This window comes from Canis lupus, chromosome 2 (assembly GCF_011100685.1).
Source record: "Canis lupus familiaris isolate Mischka breed German Shepherd chromosome 2, alternate assembly UU_Cfam_GSD_1.0, whole genome shotgun sequence".
In the NCBI taxonomy this organism is placed as follows: Eukaryota; Metazoa; Chordata; class Mammalia; order Carnivora; family Canidae; genus Canis; species Canis lupus.
The window spans coordinates 59,716,506-59,740,811 of NC_049223.1; the positions used below are offsets into that span (position 1 = coordinate 59,716,506).

The following is a 24,306-nucleotide window of genomic DNA, read 5'->3' on the forward strand; positions in this document are numbered from 1 at the left end:
GGAAATATTACCAAGACAGGTCTGGGAACTGGCTAGAGTTGTAATCAAAAGGAAAAAGAGAAGGAAAGAAGGAAAGAAGGAAAGAAAGAAAGAAAAGAAAAGAAAAGAAAAGAAAAGAAAGAAAGAAAGAAAGAAAGAAAGAAAGAAAGAAAGAAAGAAAGAAAGAAAGAAAGAAAGAAAGGAAGGTAGGTAGGTAGGTAGGTAGTCATGCCTGCCATGACACAGAAAGGAAATGTGGTAATAATGTTCAGGGCAAAGAAAAGAGGACTTTGCCTACCTCTGTTGTAACAGTTTGACCATGGACACATGTGCTACACAAAAAAAGTAGAGTTCTCCTGAATTTCCACATCTGTTGCTAGATCTTGTTTTAGCTGGGGAAGGCAACATATATACTATATACATAATAGCTTTCAAGTTTGCACAGAAGACAGAGTGGCTGTTTTAAGTAGGAGTTTCTTCCTTTCATTTTTGTTTTAGAAAAAGAACACAGGGCTAGTCTACTTGAATAGCTATCAAGAACGGAAGAACATGCTCAGAGTACTTAGAAATAATATAATATTTCTTCCTGACAGGGTTTCCCAAAACATATTCTATGGAACACTGGCTCCAGAAGGAATCCAGAGAAAAAAAGAGTATTGTGGCCAAACCATCTCAAAGGCACTCACAGGTCTTCAGAAAAGAAATCTGATTAATTTTGTTTACCCTAGGATTTCTTAAAGTGATTATTAGGGCACAGATTAGTGTTTTTCTCTAGGAACATCTATGTATATTTCAAGAACTAGTGTTTTTTCGTCACACTGAGTGATACTGAGCTGGTTTTAAACGTGGGGGAAGTGTGGTATATAATTAATAAAAAGATCTTTTCTTGGTAGGCAGACAACCTGCAAATCTCAAGAAAAATCTCAACCAAAGTGAAATTCATTTTGAAATATAATTTGCCTTCCTATGTCATTTGGAATTGCTGACAAGCTCTGCGTGGCTAAATGACTAAGCTATGTAACAAAGTGAAAAACAGTATTCTCATTACTTAAATTCCCTGTCCTGTCACTTGGAGTATGGGCCCTCATTCAGGACTCTGAACTACATATGCAGACTTAAAGTTCTCTTTACACAATCTATGGATGCAATTGCAAAATGAAGTTGAGAGCCTGACTTACTATTCTGACCCTCTCTCTTTAGAGGCCTCCTGAGAGTATCACTAAATCCAACTCAATTCTGCATATGGGGGTCCATTCCACATCACTCTAAGGTCTAAGAACGGTTCTGGAACCAACTTTCAGAGTCTTAAAAATCTCATCAGAATTTTCAGAAAGACCTAATCACTGCCCTACTCCCAGCCTGCTACTGCAATTCAAGCCGAAAGACTGCCCTATGAGTGGCCTCCAGATACGATTTTCTCAGGCCTTCTGTGTGCAGAATGATTCCAAAAGGGAGGGCTTCTGACCTCTGTGCCTCTCCACTTTGACAGAACATACTCTTTAAGGAGCTCTGGGGCTCCATCGCTCCTTTTGTTAGGATGTGAAGCATAACATCCAATTGGGCAGAGGTCAGCATTAAAAGGAATGAGATAGAAAGCAGTTACATAAATCTGGTGGTTACATATGGAAGTTCTCACAAGTTAGGGCTACTTCCTGGAATTACTGTAAGGGGGGGAGCAGTGGGAATCTGAGAGCCAGGTGGACAATGTGTCAAAGACCAGGGCTTATTTTAAAGATGGTGGACTTGGGACGCCTGGGTGGCTCAGTGGTTGAGAGTCTGTCTTTGGCTCAGGTCTTGATCCCAAGTCTGGAGATCAAGTCCCATATTGGGCTCTCTGCAAGGAGCCTGCTTCTCCCTCTATGCCTCTGCCTCTCTGTGTCTCTCATGAATAAATAAATAAAATCTTTAATAAATAAATTATATATATATCGTGGACTTAACTTCCAACCTTTGTACAGCTGGGTTCTCTAGATGAGAAGTTCAAATAAAAAGGAAAGGTCAAATCTCCAGTTCTAAGGCTGTGTTTTGAATGACTTACCTCAACTTCCACTTTTGTGAAGGGCTGGCAGAAAGTAAGCATACAAAGCTGAATGCTGAAGAGAAAAAATAGAGCAGCACATCTTTATATAGTAATACAAGTATTATCTAATATTATTACTCAACAATCCTTTCTTTATGCACAAGCGCTGCCATGTCACACTTCATATATATTCTGCATTTATAAATGTCACACAGCAGCTACTACATTCCTTGGGCTTGAACAAGCATTTGTGATATTCAAAAGTTAAATCACCAAATGCAACACCAAATAATTATTTGTGAGTCAGAGCTGCAGCTCAGCACACTACCCCCCAAATGTGAAGTCCCCTGGACAACTCAGACTTGTAAGCCTAAGACCCTAGAGAAACAAGGCCACATTTTAAGGTACATAAATGTGTTTGTAGGAAAACTCTGGAGCAGAACATCACATTTTTAAACTCATTTCTGATATTAAAAAAAAAAATCAGTGGGCCTTTCCCTAAAAGCAGAAATTTTATCATAATTGTCCCAATTAATAATACATGTTTTAGTTATAGAGAAATTTTCTTTCATTGTAAACTAGGCAAAGAACAAAGGCTTTCTTTAAAGTGATTATAACCAACCCTCTCAAAGATAATTTTTGAAATAGTTGTTTCTATGTACAGCTTTCTAATACATATTTAGACTCTCTGGATAAGACTTCTATAGGATTTTTTATTTCACCTCATTTAGACAGATGACCCAGAATGCTGACAGAGTGGATTAATCTACATGTTTAAGGAAACAACCAACCAGTTGCTATTAAGAAACTAAAATAGGATTTATCTATAAAAAATTAACTTAGTTTACACAAGAAACTTAGAAATTTAAAGAAGGAATTTAGTTAAAAGAAGGAATTTAGGAAGTGGATATACCAATTTAATAAGTATCAGTTCTTAAATTTTCCATCTGAGAGGAAAAAATCTTTTACTATCAACTCCAAGCAAACAAAATCAATACACATTATTTACCATAAAATAAATTGTTTTTGAATTATTTAAATTGAGCTTTGGAACTTAGTGATTCAAATAGATAAATCTGTTCTGAAAATTCTGAATGAATGAAGAAAGAAAGAAAGAAAGAAAGAAAGAAAGAAAGAAAGAAAGAAAGAAAGAAAGAACAAACAAACCAGGTGTAAGATCTCATTAAAATTATGTTGTCTTCACTACACACAAACCAAACACCACTTCTTGGACCCAAACAAAACAGCTTTTCTATAGCTGCCCCTTCTCTAAATGCATTTCCTAAGTTTATTATCCCTCTCCCTTAGGCTATCTGCCTTAGCATATAGACTCTCTTCCTTAGAATCTGTCTAGACTCAACCTTGGAGCAAGGGCAGTTGAGAAAACAGACTTAAAAGTAACAGACATGGTGCTCAATATACCACGAAGCCCATGAGAAGATAAAAGCGGAAATGCGAGTTACCACAGGCAAGTGCAACGTGGCATCTGGACAAAACAAAGTTGTGCCTTTTGAGGTCTTCGTGTTTTTCAGCCCTAAGATATCTTTAACTCTGGGAAAAAAAATTTCTCTCTCTTTTCTGAATTGTCTCCTATTTTCTTTTTCCCTTTATCACACGCTTCCTGGGTTAGAAGCCTAGATTACCAAACCACTCCATTTTCTACCCTGATCATCCTCCTGGGAAGGCCTTCTCCTACTTGACCTTCATGCCCACCTGGACTGCCACACAAGTTTAAACAAGTCATACTGACTGCAGAGAGAGCCTGATGTCACTGTCTCTGCAAGGAACTTAAATTATAAAGGGCCCAAGGATGACACATCTTGGGACATCTAACGACGTTCTGTACCCAGTTTCTAGGCACTTCCTTTTCTAAAATTTCTCATAGTATTTGTTTCTCCTCACTTGCCCTTCTATGAAAAGCTGAAAACCAGGATCAGTAGTGACATGAAATGTATCCCAGCCAAGATCACATAACGCCCAGATACCCTTTTCAATTTATGGTCTTTATTTCCAGTGTCTTTGACTTAACTTCGGGTACAAAGGACCAAAGAGTAATAGGAATATATGTGTCTCACATGTTAATAAACAATAACATATGTCACTGGCCCATCAGTTACCCACTTTGATTTAAATTTATTATTTTGATGCAATTCACACACACAAAATAGAGAAAATCGGTATGCAGTATAAAAAACAATCTGACTTTCATATGTTGTTTGGATGATCTAAGGGGTATGTAAGGAAGTCACAAGGTACTTGAAGGCAAATGATCATTCCCTTTTAAACACGTCCAAGCGGCTGTCTATGCATCAACAACGTTATGTGAACTCTCTTCGCTCAGTATCAAAAGACACTGCTGGGTAAGCCCCCAGGCAAAGTCCTCAAATCCAGTCATTTTACATGGTTCTCTCCACAGTATAAACTGACTCAGACCTATCCAGGGGGAACTGGACAAAAGATCTTGAGGGAAAGTAAGATTCTACATGTTCTGTTCTTTCTGAAGCCTGTTTCACTTCAGCTTGCTTACTGGTGAGCTGTATTCCTCTTAAATGTTTATAGAAACTGCTGATCCCTATGCTTTTACAATCCAAGAACGGAACTGAAAGCTTAGCCACTTTCTCAGCTCAGATCAGACACATCACTGCTATTTCAGGCCATATGACGCAATGGCTCTGGACTGCTTAAACCGATAGAGCAAAGCAATAATGGAGACACCAGCTAATACGCTAAAATCTGCAATAGAAATAAAACTATGAGATTAAAGCTATGAAGGCTGAAAACCAGGTCACTGGACTGGTTCTTGAGAATTGGTAGACACACACTTGAGACCCATAAGAACATGGAAGGCATCTAGAATTCTGCACATGGGAGGGGCCGGGGGCTATCAGGCAAGATAGCGATGCTCTCCAGAGACTTCTCAGTGACAAGATTTTAGAATCTGACTAGAAATCTTTACTTTTAAGGATGCCTGGGTGACTCAGTCAGTTAAACATCTGACTCTTGATTTCGGCTCAGGTCATGATCTCAGGGTCATGAGATGGAGCCTTGTGTGGGGCTCTGTGTTCAGTGGGCAGAGTATGCTTGTCCCTCTTCTTGCCGCCCACCCCCCCGCCCTTGCTTGCACATACACACATTCTCTCTCAAATTAATAAATAAATAAATTCTTTTTAAAAAAGAAACCTTTACTTCTGCAAAAAAAGGCTTTTTTTAAAAAAAAGGAATAAATGATCTTTTTCTTCACCCTAGTAAAATTTAAATAAAACAGCAGAGAGAAGTGACTTACAATGTATATCCTTGCCACGTCCACGTCACAGTATCCTATAGTAACAAAAGTATTTAGACTCTTAGTTCAGAGAAAAAATGCCAAATAAAACCAAAACCTTATTTCAATATTGGTAGTCATATACTTTCCTTCTGAATTAAAAACAGTATGTTGAAAAGTAAAACGAACCTATTAAATAGCAGTGAGCTGCTCTATGAATTCTTGGATTATATATCTACACAGCAAAAATCTGTTTTCCATATGTTACCCCTATCTTTTTATGGAATTAAGCTGTTCTTAATTTTTAATAAAACTATATGCATGCATAGCTATTTTTCTCCTAATATGAACATATCTGGATAATTAATTTGCTTACAAAACCCAGAATATATCCATTCTCAAAAGGGGGCATGAGTATTTGGGAGAAAAGATTAAAGTAGTACATAGTGAAAGAATTTGAGTAATGCCAAATAGGCAGAAGTATAATAAGTATATTTAGATAGATTTTAATTTTTTTTAACTACAGATGTCTAAAGTCAAGAAATCAAGATGTCTAAAGTCAGCCACTAAAAGAAAGCTGAATTGAGCAAGAACTCTTGATCTCAAATAACATAGATAATTAATCATGGCAGCCTGCCTTTTTATGTAAAGTCTCTAGTACTGAAAGTTCCCCTCAAAACCAAAACAGATTCCAAAAAAAAAAACCACTTTTTTTAGGAAACTGGTGGCACAATGAGTACCTAGGAGTCAGTGGTGTACCTGGCTAGAGCAGAAAGACTGTTTCCTAAGCCAAATGTGCACTTTCTATAGGATGACAGATTCTTTTCATATATCTCCTAAGTTAAGTAAGACAAGACTCACACAGCTAGTAAGTACTCAGCCAGTAACAAAACACCAGGTCAATCCCAAGTTTATCTTGCGATACCAGTTATCCTTCCAGTAAAAACCACTGAATCAGGAAAAGTCTCCTTGTAGGCTTAGTGAAAATCACAACTTTATGCAAGTTTTCTGCAATCCAATCTAATAAGACTCTGAATCTGAAGCTTAACTGTACCATTACCATGACAACAGAGTAGAAACTAAGGGAAATGCCTTCCTGGGGCTTAGGAATAACAGAGACAAAAATGTAATACTCCACAAATATGTGCCTATCTTGCAAACTTCTAAACACTAAATGTGTCAAGGGGAATGGGTTCTACCCATGTTCTTCTACCATTTGTCTATTCAGAGCTTTATTCAAAGATGAAAAGGGGTGCTAGAGAATCTGTGCCATTCGGAATGTCTGAGATTTTTCCCACAGTGAAATACTACGCTTACCAGCTTGTTTGGGTATCTGAGGAGAACAGGCTGTACTGGAACTCCTGGAATGAAGGCTCCTACAACCACATTGAAATATTAGAACATCTTCCTTATACGACTTTAAGGTTTACAATGAAGAAAGTTAATAATAAATGGCATACCTATCCTTACTGGTTTAAGAGTATACACAAACTATTTGCTAAATGTTGGTAAATCCCTAGCACTTACCAAAACGAGAGTTCTAAAATTCAGAATGATAAAACCAAAATATTAAATGTTACGCCCAAGTCACTGAAAATATCTCCAAGTGTTTTCATTTTCCAAATACTGATCATTCAAAAGGATTTGTTAGAAAAGGTAATGACAAAGTCAAGACCAAGAGAAACTGAGGGGAACAAAATCTATACAAAAGTGAAAACTTGTAGTAAGAACTACCCCACTTGCTAGATGTGAGTTCTAACTTTGGCTCTGAGCATTCTAGGAGCCGATACAAAAACACGTTAAACCATTATCAGTTACTAGGAAATTCCATATGAAATTACACATTACTATGAAATTTGTCACTTTATAATATTAAAAAAAAAGGAGTGAAGCATAGAAGGCATCTGAAAGCATCATGATCACTGAAATAGTTTTCTACTAGATAACACAGGACTTGGGGTGTTTGTGAGGGTATCTTTGGAGGAAAAGAAAAATCTGCCAGTGGTTTCTATGTGTGTGTGTGTATCAAATATGGTTCATACACACTCGCTCACACACACACACAACAAACCAAGGAAGAAGGGGTTATGATACTATAAGAGAATGTAAAGGAGTGAGTTCTGCGGATTTACAATGTTAAAAACTTTTTATTGGAAAAGACGCCCAGGACAAACTAACAAGTTGCTTTGTGTATTAGTATTAAATCATTTGAGAAATCGTCCATACTTTGTTATAGTACATAATTTAATTGATCTCACCTGGTTTAAAAGTAATCAAACAGGAACGATTAGTACAAGTACCTTCTGGGAAAACTAGTATCTTGGGAGAAAAGGAATACGTACATTTAATATTTCAGTCTAATCAATAGATTATCTCTTTACTCACTTTCTTATGACTTCACAAATAGCTGCCAATTCTTATAAAACAAAAGTGAAATAAAAGGCTAATAACTCGATTCTACAGAAACCTAGAATCAGATTATCCAGTTTTCCTCAAAAAGAACTGTCACCTGACCGTTGAGATAATGAGAAAATGGATTAAAGTTCTGAATAGAAAATGCACTTAAGTAAATGTTTCTTAATGACAATGCTGATGATGTGAATAAACTTAAAAGAAAATGCAGACCCAAAGTCATAGTCAAAGAGCATATTAAATTCTTTCCTCTACTGCTATACATCCTTAACCAAAACATTCCTCCTTCCTTGTTTCTGTTTTCCCATTAAAGGATATTCACTTCTACAACATACAGCTTAGGGATATATGGTGGAGGGGCAAAGGAGGAAATACTTACAACATGCTTTATGCTTACTTGAGCTAGCAGACATATGGAATATGATTTAGTACCTTTATTTGAGAAAGTATTTTAGCTTTTAACATAGTCTTTTACGTTCTTCATGTGAGAGACATGCAGTACAGTTAGTTTCCCCATTAACTGAACAGGCTGGATTTTCTGAAACTTTTAGAATCAGCAATGAGTAAATCGCTAAGTACGTAAAATAAAAACAGAAAATCCCTGCACCCACAGCGGTTAGTATGTGCACTTAGTTGGTAGTCGTATTTTATAATTAGAAAGGGGAAACGTTATTAGGTGAAAGTGCCACCACGAAGGGTTATTTGTAAAATAAAAATGGTAAGTGTATGCAATTTCATCCCTCAACTAAAAAACAGAATGGGTTTCCTATCACAACTGGATACGATATCTAATAAGGTTCAATCAATGGAAACTCTATAGCTACTCTATTAACAATGAGTGGATACAGAGTAAATCATGAAATCTCAGATCTGGAAGGAGCATTAAAGGCCATCCAGCACTGCCAATGCTTGAATTCTTTCTACAATATCCCCCCCAAGTGGTTGCTTAGCCAGTGTCTGAAAATTCTAGACAAGGATTTCAGATCAAACCAATCTCCATCTGGCTAGAAAGTTCCTTGAGATGAGTGATATGGGCTGAAATCTTACCTGTTTGCTAACTTTTGCCTACCAGTCCTAGATACAGTCCTTTGATCCAAAGAGAAAAATTGAATCCTTATTCCAAGTGCCATTTCTTCCTGGTCACCTTTTCAATCATTTCCTCACATGCCCTGGTTTCTAAAACCTCCTGGTGAGTCATACTCCTCTTGGTATTTTAACATCTACACATCACCATGGGTGGCCAGCTCACTGCAAGACATTAGTCCTGCTGGAGGTCACCTGCTTACACCTGGGTCAAGGTAGAGCGATACTTATCAGAATTACCCATGAGGCTCCCTTTATCCAATCAATGTTGCCCCTTCTTCACCTCCGAAAAACACTCTAGGGGATGGGGGTAGTGAGATGGTAAAGTCTGAAAAAGTTCTCTAGGTGATTCTGATATAATCCCCTGAACAGAAAAGCCCTGTCTAAATATACTTTGAATAAGATTAAGATCATAATCGCTTTTTTTCTAATAAACCTACCATATTGTTGAGTATAATTGAACTTTGATATTTTGTCTTTAAGATAATACATGAATTCAGTGGTAGAGAATTACTTTTTCTGACACAAAGTAAAAATTATTTCAAAGAGTTGGGAAAATAAGAAAGAATGACACATTTAATCCCATGGAGTATCTCACAGGGAAGAGGACTTAATACTCATACTGAGGACAACTAGCATAGGTATCCCCAGATGGTGCCATCTGTGGATCCAAATAATCTGCATGTATACAATAAGTAAACTCACAATATATCTAAATGAACACTCTTGTGTTTTGTTTTGTTTTGTTTTTTGTTTTTTTTTTTGGTGCCGTGACTCGGATCAGCTCTTGTGTTTTACCTGTGGCCACTGCCCTCTTGATGTTGCTCGCCTTACTATTTCATTTATTGTGTTTTTTCGAGAATCCGGATCTATACGGGACACCAGCACTGGCTGCAGAGCTCGTAATAGTCCTTTAAAACAAACAAAAGGTCAGAGCCAAGTCATTTTTTGTGTGTGTACAGCTACCACAGCAATGATACTGGATAAATCATAAAACAAATTGTATGTAAAGTTAAAATATAGCAAATCAAAGAGAACCTAAAAAAAAAACCCTCTAATTCAGTTTATTAGAACTTAGCTTCTGGTTTCAAAAGGAGATTCTTCATACAAAGATTTCATTGATATAACAGAAGTTAGCAGCAAGAGTATAAGAGGAAGCAAATGCAATTTTCTCCCTAAAGTTCTTCTTCCTCAACTGACTTAAAGCTTTGGAAAATATACTGCAAGATGATCTTGTTTTATTTTAGAAATATGCTGAAAACTGATTATATGAATTCAGAGTACAGACGAATAGGGAGCCATTATTAATTCTACTAAAATTTTCAGCATGACAGTAGGTAGGTTCCTCACACATGCAAAAGAAACCTCAATATACCAAAAGTCTATTGCTAAACAGCTTTTCAGAAAATGCCATGTTATACAAAGCAAGGCGGTTACACTGAAGAAAAAAAAAAAAGAAAGAGAGAGAGGGTGTGTGTGTGTGTGTGTTTTTCTTAGCTGAGTGATAAAGTGGCAGGAACTACTGCTATTTCTCCAGAGTGCCAAGGCAACATCAGGCAACTTCCACACCCACTCTGCCACCACTAGATGCTTGCAATAACCTTGGGACTTGGGACGACTGAGAGTGGTTACTTAGAGACCCACACCCTAGGGAGAAACCAAAGCATCTGGTGGGATACATATCTCACTTGCTTCATTATTTTTTAAGACAGGAGGCACTTATTCGTTCCACATCATAATTTTCAGAGTTTCATGTTGGTCTCTCATGGAGATTCTGGGGCAATAATAAGAAAACAGAGTTAAGACGAAAGACTTCGTGTGTCTATCAGCATAATATCCTAAAGAGAAATTAGTGAAATAGCACGTAACCAGTGTTTTCACAAATTCTTCCATTAAAAATGCTCTCTTGGAAAAATCAAGCATGTTTGGTACTTGAAAGCTGGTCTTTCTAGCTACACAGAAGAATGAAAAGAAGTGATGTTATAGTGATAAAGATAAGAATTTGAAAGAATTGTAAGGGTACAGATAGAAAAGTCTCTAACCTTTATGTAAATTCATTCTTTTGGTATAGTTCCTCATTAAAAGTAAGGAAATAGCTTTGAAGTGTTTCATTATTTTAAAGCTTTTTAAAAAGCCTATCAATAAACTATGGATGGTTTTTTAATATTTATTTATTTATTTATTTATTTATTTATTTATTTATTGAGAGAGAGAGAGAGAGAGGGCATGCACAAGCAGTGGGGAGGGGCAGAGGGACAAACAGACTCCCCACTGAGCAGGGATTCCCCATTTGGGGCTCAATCCCAGGATCCTGGGATCATGATCTGAGCCAAGGCAGACACTTAACTGACTGAGCCACCCAGGTGCCCTTAAAAGAAATAGATGATCTTTTTTTTAAAAGGTGAACCATAAGCATGAAAATATCTGTGTTGTCTTACAAGTACTTACTGCCAATCAGAGGGACCTGTACATTCTCCTTTCGAGATACCATAGAAGGCAATCCAGCTACGACACAGGCAATTCCATCAAAGAATGTTGAATGAGGGGCAGCAACAAAAATTGGGGCCTCCGCAGGACTTGCCACCTTTCCCTTCACAGTAACTATGAATCCCATTGAAAAGAACATGGCATGACCTAGAAACTTCAAAATTGGTTGAGTAATGTTCCTTTGGAAATTAAAAAAAAAAAGAAAGAGAGAGAGAAAAGACACAATCAGCCTTGCTAATCTCAGCTAACAGCAGGGCTTTACTCTAAACACCAAACAAAATCCCAAACATGTCAGAACACTTCATTTTAAAACATGAACTAAAATAAGAATTGTTATCAGTTATATGTGGGGTTATTTCCACCAGGCAATATTTTAAATTCTTTACATATGTTAATTTCTTTAATCCTCAGTCCAATTTTGTAAAATGTATATTATTTATTAGCACCTTCATTTTGCAGATGAGAAAACTGAGGTGCAGAGAACCAAATTTTCCAAGGATGTATGGCTAATAAGTGGCTCTATTATTCTGTGACTATAAAGGGATAAAAATGAATTTTCAACACACATCCCCTACTGAGAAATCCAAATCAGTACTGTTCTTCAGAGGAGTCACCTTGGGAATGTACATTTGGGTAACAAAGATGCTATCTACCCCAAACACTTTTAGAACTCTCATGCTGAATCTACCCTCAGTTACTTTAGGAATCATTTTCTAAAGCCTTATTACCTATACCATTATAGCTCTTAGACATCATCAAAAATCTTTTTTTTTAATTTTAAAAAATATTTTATTTATTTATTCTTGAGAGAGGCAGAGACAGACAGAGAGAGAAGCAGGCTCCTCCCAGGGAACCTGATGCAGAATTCGATCCCAGGACCCTGGGATCATGCCTGGAGCTGAAGGCAGATGCTTAACCACTGAACCACCCAGGTGTTCCTCATCAAAAATCTTTTTTTTTTTTTTTAAACTTTTATTTATTTATGATAGGCACACAGTGAGAGAGAGAGAGAGAGGCAGAGACACAGGCAGAGGGAGAAGCAGGCTCCATGCACTGGGAGCCTGACGTGGGATTCGATCCCCGATATCCAGGACCGCGCCCTGGGCCAAAGGCAGGCGCCAAACCGCTGCGCCACCCAGGGATCCCCCTCATCAAAAATCTTAAATGGTGAATTCTCCATCTCACGTCCCTGGAACATAAATGCACTTAAACAATTTCAGAAATCGAGCTGCTTACTTTTAAAAAAAGAATTTGTGTCATTTAAGATTAATCAATTCATCAAACTGTGCCAGGACCTGTGCTGGACACACAAGACACACACAGCCTCTGTCCTTGAGAAGCTCAACTGAGTAGAAAAACAGAAACACATTTCTAGAAACTCAAACACAGAAACTCAAACTCAGTGGACAACTAAGTATGTGAATAAGCATACAGCTTTTCATGAAAAACAAAACGTGTATTTCCCATAGGATATCTAATGAGAGCTTTAAAAAAATAGGCTTCCTGTCTAATTCTCTCAACAGTCTTGTCATAATACAGTGAGGGGCTGTGAAGCAACTAGCCACCGAGGAAGTTTCTCTGACTTTTATTAGATAGTGAGAAGAGAGAAACAGAAAGCCAAAGCACTTTTCCAGGGGGCACAGGGAAATGACTGTATCTCTCCTTGCTCTTTCGAGTTCAGATGTCTATTTATATAAGGATAAAAAACTCACCCTTTACTGAATTTCCACACCACCTATTTTTGATTTACAGTGATATAGATTCTGACAACCACATTCTAAAATATCCCAAATTCAGAGCTGTTAAACACTTCTATTTAAATGATTTATAAAAAACTAAGTTTGGTGTTGCACAAATACCTGTTGGAGAGGAAGTAGAGATACTTGCTTAATTGACAGAAATAAAACATTTTTTCCCCTGTGTTACATCTGTTTTCTGGATTCTCAAAGAGTGTTCCCTCCATAATTACAGGACTCCATAAGCCATTAACAATAGAAACCAAAGAGGTAATTGAAAGGGATGGCATGTCATGAAAAAAATCTCTCATAAAGTATTTTTTAGTACCATGCAACCTTGAGTTATAATACAAAGGAGTATGATTTGCAAGGATTGAAGTGGTATTTGTTCTCTGGGGACACTGCCAGACTTGGATTCACTTCCACTTCAAACCAGCCTTGTGTTGAATATTGACGTTTATTTACTAGAACATGAACTGAATAGCAAATTGCATATTTCCTTAAAAGTTCCTAGAACAGTGATTTTCAAAATTTTTGGAGGACATTTTCATTTGAGATTTGGATGAAAGGAATGGATCCTGTGTTCAAAGAAAAAATGTGAACAATTTTAGAGAGTTCAATGGTGCCCTGAAACTCACCTATGCCTTCCTATTCCAAGGAGTCCACAGTGAAAGGCTTTACCCTCAGGACCTACATATGGCAACAAGTTGGCTCTGCCAAATGGGAGTGAACTTTTACCAATAACTTTGTTAATTTGTGATGAATCTGTCCTCTAATACCCTGCTAATTAGATAATGCTCAAGAAGCAATTCCATTCTGCCTTAATGCTAATGTTTTAAAAAGCTAGGCTATATTAAGAATTGTTATTAATAATAATCACTAAAGCATTAGTAAATACACTATAACGGATCTGCTTAATTATACCACTGCAGAAAGTATGTAGTTACTATTGAGGGACAAAAGCAAATGTCAAGAATGAGGGAGAGCAGAAGAAAGTCAGGTATTTTTCAGCTATAATGCTTTCAGGTATACTAATTGGGTCTTCTAGAACCATGGACCTATCACTTTTCGGCAATAACTCAGAAAACAATGTTTTAATATTAGGAAATTACAACTTCAACAGAAGATTATCATCATAAGGCGCTTGGGCAGATTTCTACATATGATGAATTAGGAACCATTTCATCTGAGAAATAGAAATAAATGGTAAATACCAAGTAGGCAGCGGTAGAAAAAAACTATCAATCAATGACTAATGTTAAACTCTTATCCTTATTTACCTAACATTTAGACATTATTATTTCTTACCTCTTCCAACCAGTTACTGGATGGGTCAGCTTTTCGGGACAGCAAGCTGTTGAAAGTGCAGCAAATGGCCATGCCAATAATATAATTAATGCGACTAATAAGGCACGGATTGGAAGCAGGATAATTCCAAGAAAGAAAATCTGAAAGTCAAAGTTGATTAAAAAAAATATATGAATGGAGAGTATTTTAATGTTCTAGCTATCAAACAGAAACATGTAAGAGGAGAGTTTTGTGTTACTCATGTGTTCATTAAAAGACGAATTGAACATTACCCTGCACCAGATATGAATCTAAGCACAAAGAAAAATAAAGTACTGTATCTGGCGACACAACACCTACAATGTAGCAAAAACAACAGTGAAGAAATCCAGGTACTATAAGACAAGTCATCTACTGATCAAGGAAAGTGACTAGAAGATGCTGGGAAAACAAAGCGTCTGGACTTAGCAGTCAGGGAAAGCTTCCTAGAGGAGCCAAAGGCTGAATGATCTTGAAAGACAAAGAGAAGCTAGCCAAGGGAAGAGGGGAAATCACTTTTTGAGAGATGCCAGTAGAAGGAAGAGTGTTAATGAAGGAGTTAGGAGCATGAAAGAATAAATGCCGTTATTTTATACACCTGCTGGTCCTTTATAACTAACAACAAGGAGATGGAGAAGGAAAAAAATGAAATAAAAAATCAGTAAGAATAAGAATGAAAACTAATAAGAATAGCCAATAATATATAAATGCTTACTATATAGCAGCCACTAGAAGCACTTGGCATATAGCAAACTATTTGATTCCTACAACCTTAAGCTGGAAAGGAAAGGAATGGCACACAGGGAGTTACGTGATGCTGCCGAAGATCACTGTTACTAAGTGATAGGACCAGGGCTTGAACCTATCTTGGTGACAAAGCCCTTGCTCTTAATCCTATACCATTCTCACTTTTAAGTGAAATACACTGTCCTTATGCACACCAAATTATATTTCTTCTATTAGCCAATCACACTACTCAAACAGCACTGTCCTTCTGCCTCTCCTGGCCCTTACTGTGAATCTGAACATCATCAAATAATTTATGAGGAACACCAAAATGATTCTACCTTTCTGTCAAATGATTTAACATATAATTTGATCCTGTCAAATTACTTTATGCACATGTGCATGTTTGAAGTCAAAATAACATATAAAGAAATGTACAGATCTTAAGTAGACAGTTCAGTTTTGATAAATGTCCATCTTGAACCTACCACCCCAACCAAGACACAGAACATCCAGTCATGTTGCACCTCTTCCAGTGAATCCCTACCCTCTTAGGCAACCAATGCCGGATTTCTATCACCACAGATTATTTTGTCTGTTCTTGAAGTCATATAAATGAATCATACATTATGCATTCTTACGTGTCTAGCTTCTTCTGCTTAACATAATGTTTTTGGAATTCAGCTATGTGACTTTGTAAATGAGTAATTCATTCTTTTTGATTGCAGAATATGATTCCACTGTATGCCTATGTGACAATTTATCTATTCCCTCTTTGATGAATCTTTGGGTTGTTTCCAGTTGTAGGCTCTTATGACTGAAGCCCCTATGAATATTCTTATGCAAACCTTTTTGTGGATATGTGTTTTCATTTCTCATACTTGGGAATGGAATTGCTGGGTTACAGTTTAACTTGATAAGAAACTGCCAAACCAGTCTTCACAGTGGTTGTATCATTTTAAAGTGTCCCTCCCTGGCAATATATGAGAATTTAGGTCACTTAGACATCCTTGCCAACATTTGGTCTTAGTATTTTTTAAAAAATCAACCTTATCAAGGCATAATTTACATAAAATAAAATGCACCTACTTTAAGTGTACAGATTATGAGTTTTTCAAATATATATCCCTATGCAAACACCACCACAATCAAGATAGAGAATAGTTCTATCATAGTGAAAGGGAATATAAGGGAAGGGGGAAGAAATGTGAGGGAAATATCAGAAAGGGAGACAGAACGTAAAGACTGCTAACTCTGGGAAACGAACTAGGGGTGGTGGAAGGGGAGGAGGGCGGGGGGTGGGAGTGAATGGGTGACGGGCACTGGGGGTTATTCTGTATGCTAGTAAATTGAACACCAATAAAAAATAAATTAAAAAAAAAAAAAAGAGAATAGTTCTATCACCCGTTAAAGTTCCTTTGTGCCACTCGGCAGTCAGTATAACTTTCCTGGCCCTCGGCAACTAGTGACAGGTTCCCTTTCACCACAGTTTTGCCTGTTCTAGATTGTCACAAAGAAATCACACAGTATGTATTCTTTTATGCCTGGCTTACTTCCCTTCACGTTTTTGAGATTTTATCATGTCATTGTTATATATCAGGAATAAAACTTTTTCAATTACAGAGTACTATTCCACTGTATGAATATATCATGATTCATTTATCCATTCATCTGTTCATGGGCATTTGGTCTATTTTAAGTTTTTAGCTATTATGAATATAGCTCTCATGGACATTAATGTTCAAAGTCTCTGTGTGGACATATATTTTTACTTCAGCAGGAGTGAAACTGTTGGGCCAGGGTATGGTTAACTTTATAAGAAACTGCTAAAATGTTTTCCACAGTGGTTGTATCATCTTACATCACCAACAAAATATGAAAGTCCCCCTTTTTTTTTTTAAGATTTATTTGTCAGAGAGAGAGAGAGAAAGAGAGCGGGCGCGCATAAGCAGGGGGAACAACAGGCAGAGGGAGAAGCAGGCTCTCTACCGAGCATGGAGCCCAATGCAGGGCTCAATCCCAGGACCTTGGAATCATGACCTGAGCCGAAGGTAGATGCGTAACCAACTGAGCCACCCAGTTTCCCCTAATTTATCAATTTTAATTTTTAGTTTTCTGGGTCCTTTCTAAGAAATCTTTACTTACCTCAAGGTCATGATGATATTTTATATTCTCTTCTTCTAGAAGCTGTATGGTGTTAGCTTTTGTTTCAGTCTATAATCCATCTTAAATTACTTTCTGTGGTGGCATGCATTAGGGATCAAGGTTTGTTTTTATCTATAGCTCTATCTAGTTGCTCCTGATATTCCAGGAAAAGACCTGATATTCCATAATGAATTTTCTTAGCAACTTTGTAAAAAATCAATCAAACACATATGTGTGGGCTCTCCATTATGTTTTATTGATTGGTTCATCTATTCTTCTTCTGCTGATACCCCATTCTCTCAACTTCTGTAGCCTTTTTTTTTTTTTTTTTTTTTTTTAAGTAAGTCTTGAAATCAGGTACTGTGTGTCCTACAGCTTTTTCTTCTTCAAATCTTTTTTGGGCTAATTTGGATCCTTTTCATTTCCACATACATTTCAGAATTAATTTGTCAGTTTCTATGCAAACAAAAAAGCCCATTGGGAATTTTACTAGGCTATCAATGAATCTATAGATCAATTTAGGAGGAATTATCACCATAACAATATTGATTTTTCCAATTTATAAACATGATATATCTCTCCACTTATGCAAAGCTCCATTAATTTCTCACAACAGTGTTTGTGGTTTTCAGTGTTTTACATGTTTTGGTTAAATAAATTCCTAATTGTCTAATGCTATTTTATTGCTATTATAAATCAGATTATTTAATTTTATTTGGCAATTGTTTGCTACTAGTATTTAGACATGTAACTAATACTATGTTTTAATCTTATTTCCTCCAACCTAGCCAAGTTCACATATTAGTTTTAGTTGTTGGCCATTTTGTAGATTCTTTAGGATGTTCTGCATATAAACATGACATCTGTAAATAAATACAGTTACACTTTTCCTTATTTTTAACTTTTTAAATTTTATTTTAAAATCCAGTGTAGTAAACATACAGTGTCATATTAGTTTCAGATATGCAATATAATGATTCAACAATTCCATGCATCACCCAGTGCTTATCAAAACAAGTGTATTTCTTAATCCCCAGATCATCTCTCTTGCCCATCCTCCCACTCACTTCCCCTTTAGTAACTATGAGTTTGTTCTCTATGGTTATGAGTCTCTTTCTTGGTTTGTCTCTCTTTACCCCTTTGCTCATTTTGTTATTGGTTTGTTTCTTAAATTCCACATATAAGAAATATCATATGGTATTTAATTTTCTCTGACTGAGAAAACTCCCTTTCTAATCTTTATGTCTTTTGTTTCTTTCTCTTATTTTATCGCACTGGCTAGGATCCTCAGTTCAATGTTGAACAGAAGTGTTGAGCAAGATTATCTGTCTTGTTCCCAACCTTAGGGGGAACAGCTTCGATATTCACTATTATGATGCTAGCTATAGGTGTTTCATAGATGCCCATTATTAGATTGAGAGTTCCCTCTTTTTTCTATTTTACCGAGAATTTTTTTTAAACATCAGTGGATGTTGAATTTTGTCAAATGAGTAACAAAACTCCTGCATCTACTGAAATGATCATATGCTTCTTATCCTATGTTTGGCTAATATGATAAATTACATTGAAATATAAATGTTTGTATGTTAAACCAACATTATATTCCTGGGGATAAACCACCAAACTCAGACACGATTATCCTTTCCACATGTTGCTGTATTTGATGTGCTAATATTTTGTTAAGGGTTCTTATATCTGTGATCATGAGGAAAACCGGTCTATACTTTCCTTTCCCTATAACATTTTTTTCACATTTTGGTATCAAGGTAATGCTAGCCACATATGTTTTTGTATACGGTCTTCATTTTCATTCATCTCAAAGTATTTACTAATTTTTCTTATGATTTCTTCTTTGGCTCATTGATTATTTAGGAGTAATTTAATTTCCAAATCTTTGTGAATTCCCCAAATTTCTTGTTATTTTTTTTATTGCAATCCATTGTGGTTGGATAACAGACATTATATTATTGTAATCCTTTAAAATTTTTTGAAACCTGTTTTATGGCCTACTATAATTGTCTGTCTTAGAGAATGTTCCATGGCACTTGAGAAAAATGTGTTTTCTGCTGTTGCTGGAGGGAGTTTTTTTTTTTTTTTTTTTTTTATGATAGTCACAGAGAGAGAGAGAGAGAGAGAGAGAGAGAGGCAGAGACACAGGCAGAGGGAGAAGCAGGCTCCATGCACCGGGAGCCCGACGTGGGATTCGATCCCGGGTCTCCAGGACCGCGCCCTGGGCCAAAGGCAGGCGCCAAACCGCTGCGCCACCCAGAGATCCCGAGTTCTCTTTTTATATACTTCTTAGGTCTAGTTGAGTGTTATTCAAGACTTTCCCTTGTTTATATTTTGTCTCTTTGTTCTACCACTATTGGTAGAAAAAGTGGGGAACTGAAGTCTCTAACTACTATTGTTGAATTGTCCACTTCAATCTGTTTTGCTTTCTGTATTTGGGGCTCTGTTGTTAGGTGCACATATGGTTCTAATTGTTATATTTTCTTGATGAAGCAACCCTTTTATCATTATAAAGTGTCTTCCTTTATCTCTAGTAACAATTTCTGTCTTAAAGTCTATTTTTTAAAAAGATTTTATTTATTTATTCATTAGAGACACACAGAGAGAGAGGCAGAGACATAGGCAGAGGGAGAAGAGGGAGAAGTAGGCTCCATGCAGGAGCCTGATGTGGGACTCGATCCCAGGACTCCAGGACCACGCCCTGGGCCAAAGGCAGATGCCCAACCGCTGAGCCATCCAGGGTTACCCGTTTTAAAGTCTATTTTATTTAATATTAATATAGCCCCTCCAGTTCTCTCTTGATTACTGTTTGCATGGTATATCTTTTTCTATCCTTTCACTTATTTTTTTTTAAGATTTTATTTATTTGTTCATGAGATACACAGAGAGAGGTGCAGAGATATAGGCAGAGGGAGGAGCAGGCTCCATGCAGGGAACCTGATGTGGGAATCCATCCCAGGACTCCAGAATCATGCCCTGAGCTAAAGGCAGACACTTAACAACTGAGCCACTCAGGCATCCCTATCCTTTCACTTTCAACCTATTTGGGTCTTTGAATACAAAGTGTGTCTTAGATAGCATAGAGTTGGATTATATATTTTTATCCATTCTTCTAATCTCTGGCTTTTAATGTGTTTAATCCATTTATATTTATGTGATTATTGATAAGATTTACATTTGCTCTTTTACTACTTGCTTTCTATATATCTATGTCTTTTTTGTTTCTCTACCTTTCCATGATTACCTTCTTTTATGTTAAATAGATATTTTCTAGTGAACCATTTTAATTCTCTTGTCACTTTTTAAAAACTTTATTTTCTTAGTGTTTGCCCTAAGTGTTCCCAAATTCATTTACAATAACCTAGTGTGGATTAATACCAACTTAATTATAATAGTAATTGTGCTCTTAGAGCTCTATTTCCTCCCTCCTCCTGTTTGCTATTATTGTCATATAAATTACATCTTTATACATTGTATGTCTATCAACACAGATTTCTAATCATTGCTTTATGTAGTATTTTTTTAAAATAGATTTATTTATCATAGAGAGCGAGCTTATGTGCACACAAGCTGGGGAGAGGGAGAGAAGAAGACTCCCCACTGAGTGCTGAGCCCAATGCAGGGCTCAATCCTAGGACCCTGAGATCATGACCTGAGTTGAAATCAAGAGTTAGATGCTTAACTGACTAAGCCACTCAGGCACCCCCAGGGAGTTTTGTTTTAAATCACTTAGAAGACAAAAAAAAAAAAAATCACAAATAAAAATGATATTTATAGTCTTTTATATTTATACAGGTAGTTATCCTTTTTTTTTTTTTAAATGTTTTTTTTTTTGGGTTTTCTTTTTTAGATTTTATTTATTCATAGAGACACAGAGAGAGAGAGAGGCAGAGACACAGGCAGGGGGAGAAGCAGGCTCCATGCAGAGAGCCTGACGCGGGACTCGATCCAGGGTCTCCAGGATCGCGCCCTGGGCCAAAGGCAGGCGCTAAACCGCTGCGCCACCAGGGCTGCCCTACAGGTAGTTATCCTTAACAGTATTTTTATTTCTTCATGTGGACTGGAGTTACTCTCTAGTGTCCTTTCAACCAAAGGCCTCCCTGTAGTATCTCTTTCAAGGCATGTGTGCTAGTGACAAATTCTCTCAATTTTTGTTAATTTCTCTTTATTTTGAAGGATAGTTTTTCTGACTCTATAATTCCTGGTTGACAGTCTTCTATTTTCAACACTTTGAGTATATATCATCCTACTGCCTTCTAGCCTCCATGGTTCCTGATGAACAATCAGACATTTATCTTATTCAGGATCCCTTTGCGTATGATGAGTTAGTTATTTCTTTCTGCTTTCAAGATTCTCTCTTTTTCTTTATCTTTTAACAGTTTGATTATATGTTTAGGGACGAACATCTTTGGGTTTATTACATTTGGAAGTCATTAAGCTTCTTGAATGTGTAAATTAATGTTTTTCACCAAATTTGGCAAGTTTTCAGCCACTTTTCCTTCAAATATTCTTTGCCTCCTTCTGTGACTCCTATTATGCTTATGTTGATAGACGTGATCATGTTCTACGGGTCTCTGAGGTTCTGTTCACTTTTCTGCATCCTTTTTTCTTTCTGTTCCTCATACTAATTAATCCTAAATTGATCTATCTTTAAATTTACTGATTCTTCTGTTTGCTAAAGTCTGCTGTTGACCCCTCTAGTGAATTTTTCATCTCAGCTATCGTAGTTCTACTTGATTCTTTTTTATAATTTCACTCTCCTGATAATTTCTATTTGGTGATTCAGTATCTCATATTTTCCTTTAGTTCTTTTGACATGGCTTCCTTTAGTTATTTGAACATATTTCAAATATCTGATTTAAAGTTTTTGGATAGTAGGTCCAACATCTGGGCTTCCTTGAATATAGTTTGTATCAACTGCTATTTTTCTTATTTATGGGACACACTTTATTGTTTGTTGTATAGCTTACAATTTTTTAATTGAAAACCAAACATTTTAAATAATATAACAACTCTGAAAATCAGATTCTCTTCCATCACAGGATTTACTGTTGTTGCTGTTTGTTGTTGTTATTTTGTTCAGTGACTATTATGAAGTAATTCTTTAAAGGCTGTGGTCTTTGTCATGTGTCAGGTGTGGTTACTTAAGTCTCTGACCAATTAGTTTGGTAGTCAGCTAATGATAAGATTTCCTTAAATGCCTGGAAGCAGTAAGTTCCCCAGCATTATGTGAAGAGTCTCTGTGTGCATTCTGGAGCATACCTTCAATACACAGCCAAGTGGAAGTTCACAGTTATCCTTTAACTTTTACCTCCTGTTTGTACAAAGCCTGATGGTTAGCTAGAGGTGAGAGCTTAGAATATTCTCATTTTTTTGTTGTTGTTGGGTTTTTTTCAGGTCATGTGCATAGCCCTGGGTATACACAGAGACCTATACATGTGGATACCCTTTTAGATTCCCATAAATATGACAAAGCTTTTCAAAGTCCCCTATGGACATCTCATCCCCTAGCTTCTTCTTGCAAGATGTTTGGTTAAGTCTATTGTTTGCTTCAATCATCATTCACTGCCTCAGACAGTTGTCATGTTAAACAATCACCTCTGATTGTTTCTGACAAATATCCCTGGAGAAAAGACTGTTTGCAATGGGTGACCTTCAAGGCAGATTAAATAAGGCTTGCAAACAGCCTTGCAAATTACCTAGAAATAATCTTTACTGCAAAAAAGGACCATAGCACAGACTCTGAAAATAGAGTTAGAATAAGGTTATACTATATTCATAGAAGATTTACTCACATTCACAATGAGTAGCTAATATGGATTTTAATTCAGTTGTCAAATATTGGACAACTTTTCTTTCCTGTACCATTTCCAGGTTTGCAACAAATAATAGTACGTAACAGTAAATAAACAAATTTGGAGTAACTCTTAGACAAATTAAGACGATTCTCCCTTGTATTTCCATTTGGTAATACATCATCTCTGTAGGAAGGCCTTCTTTCAACACTGTATCAGGGTTATCTTCTCTGGATTTTTTTCATAGTACTATTAAAACAGAAAACTGCATATTTTTCTTCTTGTCTGTTTAACTTTTTTCAGTGAAACTTAAGCTTTAGATAGGCAGGGTTCTTATTTCTCTTGTTCACTGCTGTATCTCCAGAAATTAGCATTGTGCTTGGTATATAATAGACATTCAATAATTTCTTTTGGTCTGGTAAGTGACCCACAATTACTACCAAACACTTATTTCAATTCCATATTCTATTGAGGAAATGAAAGCTAGACTACTTGTTTCTACACCACTAAGTAGTAGACCTTTAAATTGTCAAAAAAAAAAAAAAAAAAAAAAAGAAGGGGAAGGGCAAAGCTAAGTTCGACAATGAGATACAAAATTGACAACAGTCCTTAAGCAAGATGATATTGATCATTATTCAAGGCTAAGTTTAGTCTGTATTGATCAGAGTAAGTCATACTTAAATGAAAGGATATACATCTTTTAAGCTTGATAATACAAGTTTAAAATACAAACAACATTGTTTTTCAATCATGTTTAGTTAAATACAAGTTTAAAATACAAACAACATTGTTTTTTCAATCATGTTTAGTTAAATCTTCCCTTTGCCCAGACTGTTCAAGCCATTGAAACCTCTTTGGTATCTCTAGTCTATATTTTTTTTTTAATTTTTTGTTTTTTTATTTATGATAGTCACAGAGAGAGAGAGAGAGAGAGAGGCAGAGACATAGGCAGAGGGAGAAGCAGGCTCCATGCACTGGGAGCCCGATGTGGGATTTGATCCCGGGTCTCCAGGATCGCGCCCTGGGCCAAAGGCAGGCGCTAAACCGCTGCGCCACCCAGGGATCCCTCTAGTCTATATTTTTAATTAAAGAACAAACAACCTAGACCTATTCAATTCCATTCAATATAAACGGTAAATTTTAAGGACAGTATAAAATTTGTAGACAACAAATATCTTAATCAATATTAAGATCAGCAAACAATCCAGATTCTTTCATGCATTATCTCATGTAATTTTAACCCTTCTTTGATGTAAGACTATTCCAATTTAATAAAGGAGGAAAGTGAACTTCAGACAGGTTAAGTGATTTGGCCAAAGTCATACT

At 36.5% G+C, this 24,306-nt stretch overlaps 1 protein-coding gene across 2 annotated transcripts in view; it reads right to left on the reverse strand.

Moving 5' to 3' along the window:
* Positions 1–24,306, reverse strand: part of LPCAT2 (lysophosphatidylcholine acyltransferase 2) — a 69,522-nt gene that overhangs the window by 40,629 nt on the left and 4,587 nt on the right. Inside the window, exons 2-8 of one of the 2 annotated variants that reach the window (XM_038531017.1) lie at positions 14,288–14,427; positions 11,205–11,422; positions 9,555–9,667; positions 7,520–7,580; positions 6,579–6,637; positions 5,283–5,317; positions 2,018–2,072 (exon numbers count right to left, since the gene is read on the reverse strand). In XM_038531017.1, coding sequence (XP_038386945.1) covers positions 2,018–2,072; positions 5,283–5,317; positions 6,579–6,637; positions 7,520–7,580; positions 9,555–9,667; positions 11,205–11,422; positions 14,288–14,427 — 681 coding nt within the window. The remainder of the gene's footprint in view (positions 1–2,017; positions 2,073–5,282; positions 5,318–6,578; positions 6,638–7,519; positions 7,581–9,554; positions 9,668–11,204; positions 11,423–14,287; positions 14,428–24,306) is intronic. The other variant, XM_038531018.1, reaches the window with a different exon arrangement.